General features: G+C 37.8%; 1 protein-coding gene across 1 annotated transcript in view; it reads right to left on the bottom strand.

Moving 5' to 3' along the window:
* Asb5 (ankyrin repeat and SOCS box containing 5) overlaps nucleotides 1-2,507 on the bottom strand; it is a 21,349-nt gene extending 18,842 nt beyond the window's left edge. Inside the window, exon 1 of the mRNA XM_013351990.1 lies at nucleotides 2,226-2,507. Coding sequence (XP_013207444.1) covers nucleotides 2,226-2,349 — 124 coding nt within the window. The 5' untranslated portion in view covers nucleotides 2,350-2,507. The remainder of the gene's footprint in view (nucleotides 1-2,225) is intronic.
* Between the last annotated feature and the right edge of the window lie 4,573 nt (nucleotides 2,508-7,080).

Below are 7,080 nucleotides of genomic sequence, written 5' to 3'. Positions count from 1 at the left end.
AGGGGTTCTGTTTTCAGGGTTTTTATATAGTGTATCCCTCTGTCGTCTAGGCCATACTGGAAGTCATTAATTAGGTAGCTCCAGCTGGCCTCAAACTCACGGCCATCAACCTGCCTCAGCCTCCAGTAGGCTGAGAATACAGAAGTAACCTACCATGCCAGGACTACACCTGTTTCATTTAGTCATGCCGTCATTGTTTCATGTCACAAAATGCAATTCTGTAGCATTTTACATAAATACTATTTGGTATCAATCACTTATGATAGTCATATATATTACTATTTACCTTATCACGTATCAACTAATTATCAGTACACTTAGTGTTACATTGAACTATTTAATGTGTGCCTGTATTTGTACATGTGTGTGTATGTCACAAGTAGATGCAGGCCAGCACATGAGGGTGGCTATCAGAGATCTTGTGGGAGGCATTTCTCTTTCTACTATGTGGGTTTCTAAGGCAAACTCAGGTTGGCAAGCTTGACTAGGGGCATGCACCTTGTACCCTCTGAACCATTTTTCTGTGTACAAACATTACCCATGGTGGTTACCTCAGTTGTTTATCTCCAGACCAGTCCTTTCCTCTCAATTTGAGAATTCATGTCCAGCTAACTATTCAACTTTTCCACTTAGATATTTAAATAGATAATCTAACACAGTAGAACTCTTAATTTGGAGTCCTTAAAATCTCCCTATTGGTAAATCACAGTTCAACTTATCTATAATTTTGCTAGCCCTCAAATGGCTTCTAGATTTAGGAAATCAGCAGATTCACTTAGCTTTGTGAATATCCCTCCACTTATGCTTAGGAAATTCCTAGAATTTTAAACCTTACCATCAAATGACCTCCATCAGGATTGGACCTATTTACACTCATTAACAGTGTTGGAAAATCCTGAAGCTTAATCAAGTAGAAATTTGCTAAGTCTTATTTTCCCCTCAAAATATAGTGAATTTCCCATTTACCATAATTTCAATATAGTCAAAGTAGGTCAAGGGTTATTATCATAATTAGATTCTGAATGTAATTATGTAGCTTACTTTCAACCTCCCATGGAGCCTCTATCAGCACGAAGATGCCAGAGACTCATTTAGGTGAATTCAGGCACTTTTTTGGCCATCTCTCACACATCTATCACTGTCACTTCTCGGGGTCTACCACTGGGATAATTTTCTTTCCATTTAACGAAAGTCTAAAACATCATTATTTCTTCCAAAAGCACTGCATTCACTGCGGACGTAAAGGCTTAGCGGGACACGTGAAACTACTTGGTGATATTTTCCAACAGCTGTTACTATTCCCAGGGCATCATAAACACACAAGAGAAAAACAATTTGTAGGTCACTGAATTAGGCTTTCATATTTTAAAGTGACAGGTCATTTTTTTTTTTTTTCTGCCTTTCTGCCTGTCTTCTTTGCAGTCAAACTGTGTTCATGCTGTTCGGCTTTTTTATTGTTAAGCACATTGATAATCTTAAGTAAGGAGATGTGTTTGTAGTGAGGAAGAAATAATCCAACTGCATGCTTCAATCTTTTAAAAATATGTGTCTGATTTATAACTGCTTTGTTTGAAAATGAATAATTTATAAAATAACAATCTTCAAATCCTATTATACAGTAAACATAATTGTTACGATGGGGTGATAGTTTGTTTCCGATTCCACATCTCCAGCATTTAAATCTTTTATGGACTATATTGGTGTCCTGTTATTTGCTAAGGTATTTTCTGCTTTTAACATAAAGTTCCCTCCCAGAACCGCTCGTTGAACTACTGTGTTCAATCTTCTTCGTACTTAACACAATTTTCTATCGTTAAAATTCACAAAATGTAAGGACATTTCAACAAAGACCTTGCACTCATTTTCTTAGTTAAATCACCCTTCTAGCTTATGGTCTAAAATACATGATTTAAAATTCATATTGTTTCTAGACAGCCTTTTCCTGCATCATAGCCTGTTTCCATTCCCATGCCAATGTAGAGTTCACTGCTAAAACGCAAAGACGATTAACACAGCATCTAAAAGCTGACCATTGTTCTTAATATCCAATCACAGTGGAGACTCGGCAGATGCATTTTCAAACACACTAAAGGATGAAACTGCTGTGCAGTCCTCTGTCACGTCATACGTTCCCGAATCTACATTCTGGAAAGCGCCCACAGTTTAAAGTTAGTATTTGCCAAACTAGGTCAATGTAGTTTACTACAAATGGCTGCTATACTAACCTTGACTGGTCAGAATACCCCAGCTAGCTTTTCGCTTAGAAGAACATTCCTCTACATTTGCTAGTTTTCTTTTCGGGAGGCTTTGCTTAATGGCGTTGCCTTCCACAGCAATGTCTGCAGACATACTTTGGTTGGTGTGTTTGTCTGTAACAAGCAGGTGTCATGAATACAAGTGCTCTTCCCCAGAAGAAATATTAGCATCTGGCTCTCTACCTACTTTTTCCTCCCCTTCTGACTTTCACAACGTTTCCTAGGTGCTGCCTGGAGAAAAGCTTCAGCATTGAGCTCTATTCAGAAATACTTGGAAAGGGGCTGGTAGATGCAGTGTGGGGGAAGGGCCAGAAAGGCTGCAGCATTTTCTATTTTTAAAGCGGAGACTCTCCGCAGCAAGAAATATTTAACTGTTTGTGTGATGCAAATCGTGAAATATTACTAAAATCACTTGCTGTTGCTTTAATGTTGAAACCTATTTCAGTGACATGCACATCAACCAAATGTAAAACTGCCTACTGATAAAATGTAAAACTGCCCACTGATGAAGGCTAGATAGAACTTCATAGTCAGAAGGCTCAGGCTCAAAGATTCCTTCGGCCTTACCCCAGCATCATCAGAAATAAGCATTATATATGCATACGGATCCGTTGGTATCTAACTTGTGTTTTAATTTTGTGAATATCTAAGTTTAGAATTGAAAAATCACAGACTTCTTATTCCCATAGGCACAGCTCACTACTGTGATTTTTTTCAGCGGTCATTTCTAAACCAGAAGACGTCAGTAGGCGACTGAAGTACGGCTGAGATTTTTTTACCCTAAAAGGTAAAGGAAGGAGAAGTTGGAGAGATGAGTGGAAAAAAACTAAACATGTGCCCGTTGTTTATTTGTTTATTGCTAGCATGGAGGATTGAGCAGGGTTAACAGTCCACAGTGGAGGAAGAAGAACAAGTAAACTGTGAAGGGACTCCATGGATTAACTGAGCTGCTCATCATATTGCAGGATATTTACATATTGAGATCTGTCCAGATGAAAAATGGTGACAGAGCCAATTAACTGCCTTCATTTCTTTAGTACCATCTTTAGGGCTAGCTACTATTGGCCCATAGAGGAAATGAAATAATTGGAGCTCTGTCCCCCTGTAATAAGTCAAGGAGGAGGAAAACAAATCATTTAATAAAGTGATTTTCCATGCTTTACCTGTTGACATCTGCTACATGTTACTTACATCAAATAAATCACTAGTGGATACCCCAAAACATGCCTTTCTTATCTCAAGCACTGACGTGGAAAAGTCACCTAACTATCTATACCCCTTCCTCACTTTCTAAAACATTGGCTGGGTGGGTGTCATCATACTCTTCTGTCTCTAAGAGTCTTTGATTCAGTTTTTATGGCACACATAAAAGAAAAGTTAGTACATGAGTTTTAGGCACCATTGATTGCCACTGCAAGACCTAGATATTCCCAGGAAAACTTACGCTCAGAGACAGCTCAGCTAGGGCAATTGGTATGGGTGGCTCGTTCCCCAGATAAAATAAAGACTAAAAAGGCCTATTCAGTGTTTGGTATTGACTTGAGACAATGATACTTGACCACTGGCTCCTTGTGGCATAGTTTTACACTCACTAAGAAAGTATGAATTGTTACAATAAAAGTAAATAATATTTTTTGTTTAAAAAATTATAAGAAACTTCAGTTTTAGGCTTAAGATTTTTCAGCTTCATGCTTTTGTTAATGTAAAAAAAAATAAATACAGGAAGATTCAAATACTGGAACAATTTTGTACTTAAAACAGTCGTAGATACGATGTATTATATTAAACTGTCTATGTCTGACTCTCCACCTAAGTTGTATAGTATGACCGCAAGGCCTGAATCATTGTTATTTCCCTGGCCCATCTTTTAAATGGCATGCCATCTTAAAGAGTAACACAAATACGAAACTTAAGGAAACCTCAGAAGTTTTTCTAAGTCTTGGGTGATGCAAATTTCTAGTACAGTGAAGGGGTAAAATAACCAACATAATCTGTACTGTTTTCTAAAGATTAATTTGTTCTTGCTCCTCTTAAAAGTCTCGCTTTGCAGCCAATGGAGACCACTACAGAGAAACACAATGGGACCACCGAATGGAGAGATCAACAAATCAAGGGAAGTATAGCCCAAGTGAATGCAACTACATCACAGCTCCTGCATCTGTGGCTCCGACAACATCATGAAAGAGAAGGAGGAAAGACTGTAAGAGCTAGAACACCAGGAAGTCGTCTGTGAATCCATCTCTCCTATAAATGGCTATATGAGTAGGACCACAACAATGGCAATATCAATGGGCATGGGAATGTCGAAAGGGTATAAGAGGATCTCACTCCTAGATGAGGAGCTACAGGTAACTCATGACTTCCGGGAAAAGGAGAATTAGCTTGTACCAGAAATGGGAATCCTTTTTGGTATTCGATGCAGAGGACCATCTCTGAAAGTCCATACACACTACCAACAAAATCAGGCTCAAGCAGGTTATATAATATTTGTTCATACACATGCATAAATATACACATGTGTGTGACAATAATAGTCAAAGAAAAATTACTAACTTCAGGGAGGTTATGGGATGAGTTTGAGTGAGAGTAATTGGGAGAGCTGGAGGAAAGAAAAAGGGGTGATACGATTATATTTTATCTGTCTGTCTGTCTATCTATCTATCTATCTATCTATCTATCTATCTATCTATCTATCTATCTATATCTATCTATCCACCCATCCATCTAGCTGTCTGTCTATAAAAGAAGACACTGGATTTGATCATAGCTATATACTTGAGCTATGTTTTGACTTGCAGATAAACTGAGGCAGACTTTTTCCATTTTAATATTGTAAATTACTCAGAAGAAAGGGACTTTTAAAAGTGATTTCAGGGATTAAGAGATATGATATAGGTCATTCAATAAAAAACTATAAACTATTGAATAGAAGATGCTCATTTTATACATGTTCTGCTTAGCTATATTATTTCACTAAAATAAAATGCAGTAAATTAAATATTTGAAGTAGATACCTTTAGATGTTGGTTATCTATGTACTGTTAACTCTACTTATATAAAAGAATCTAATATCTTTCCTAGCATAAATGCAAAAAGTCAAGTTGTATATATAAGGTATCATTAGGTTATGATGAGTAGTTATGATGAGATTAGTATGACTAATCTCAGATAAAACACTAGGGAAACTAAGAAAAATCATTTTCCATAGATGATTATGGACTCTAATTTATTAAATCTTAGAGAAAAAATAACTAAAATATACTATGAACCAGAGATGACCCAGTAATTTCTACTCATAAAGGCTGAAATAGAGTGTTGGAATATGAAAGGATCTGATTTTATTCCCATTTTCATTAGTGCCAATGTGTCTAAACACACAGGCATCTTTGGTGTGGTGACTAGTCCCCAGTGAGATGATGAAACTGGAACTGATTCCGAAAAGGCACCGGAAGTCACTTAAGACATGGAAGTTCTTATGGAGGAAAAAGATTCTTCCTTCTAGACACTACAAACCAGAAAGCTAAAACCTGAGAAGAAGTATAACAGAAATCTATATAAGGATGTAAGACACGATTAGGCAAAGATGAACTTAAAAAAAAAATAGAAAGAGGGCCTACCTGCTGACCACGTTACAAATCTAACTTCAAGGCACAAATTTAACCTTTTTTCTTAAATTGGCATAACAAGTCCACATAGATTATTGCTTCTCAGAGGCAGCATTTAGTTGAACCCATGATTATTCAAAGATTAGCATTTCTGAGAGTATATTTCTCAATGATGGGACTTGAATCCAGAACAGGTTTTTCTTCCATGGTCAGAAAAAGATAGGATAAACAAGCAAGCCCCTGCTTAAGTCTAGATCGGTTCCTTCCCCAGTGTTTTACCGAGCAAATACATTGACATAACCATCATTGTACTCTAAAAAGGCTTCTAGGACATTTTGGCAGCAAATCTCAGTTCATAATTTCATATATAAATATTTCAGCATCTGTCTCAGCAATTTTATTACAGAATGGCTTGAGAGTTTTTCTTTCCCATAGAACTCAATTTATAAGTTTGCTTCTACAGGGGCACTTTAATTTATATGCTCTTTAAATCCTTTATTATTGGGAAAATATTTTATACCCTCTTTATTATTGTTGTGTCTATATGGGATGTGTGTGTGTGTGTGTGTGTGTGTGTGTCTCACATGGGCCACTCCAGTGTTTAAACTCCACTTGTCAGGCTTGCATGGCAGCCACCTTTTCCCTTTGAGCAGCCCCTTTGCCCTCACTCCATTTTCTAAACTGTACGATTCTCATCCATAACCATCCAAATTACTGATGAGTCGGCTAGGACTAGGCAGGATTGTCACTTTATAGCATCACAAAGCCCCTGAGGAAGCCTTACCTCCCAGGGGCAAGTGTCCCTCCTTACAGAGCAGCATCACTCACTCCCGACAGGCCGTGCTGGAGCTTCCTTACAAGGCCATGTGTCCATACAATTCTTGGAGATATTTCAGACCCCCATTCTTCCTCCATTTTACTTCTTTTTCTATTCTATGTGAACATGATAGGCTAAGTCTGATGGTTCGGTAAATAAATGAGGGTAGGTGAAGCCTGAGGGCAAGCCAAACAGGAGGTCCACCGGGATTGTTATCTAACAGTTAGCATTTGTTTTACACGTCAGTGAAACCTACAGCTGACAGTCTTGTGGTTCCTGATAGTTTCCCTCTTGACTAGAGCAGAGTGGGTAGGAAAGGGCATAGGAAAAGTCACCCACTTCCAGGAAAGATGGTCGGTATAGCTAGAAAATAGCACTTAAGAGCAAGACGCAAAGGACATTT

This window comes from Microtus ochrogaster, linkage group LG7_11 (assembly GCF_000317375.1).
Source record: "Microtus ochrogaster isolate Prairie Vole_2 linkage group LG7_11, MicOch1.0, whole genome shotgun sequence".
Lineage (NCBI taxonomy): Eukaryota > Metazoa > Chordata > Mammalia > Rodentia > Cricetidae > Microtus > Microtus ochrogaster.
Note: the sequence above shows the minus strand (reverse complement) of the source record. Positions and strands in the feature narration are given on the sequence as shown.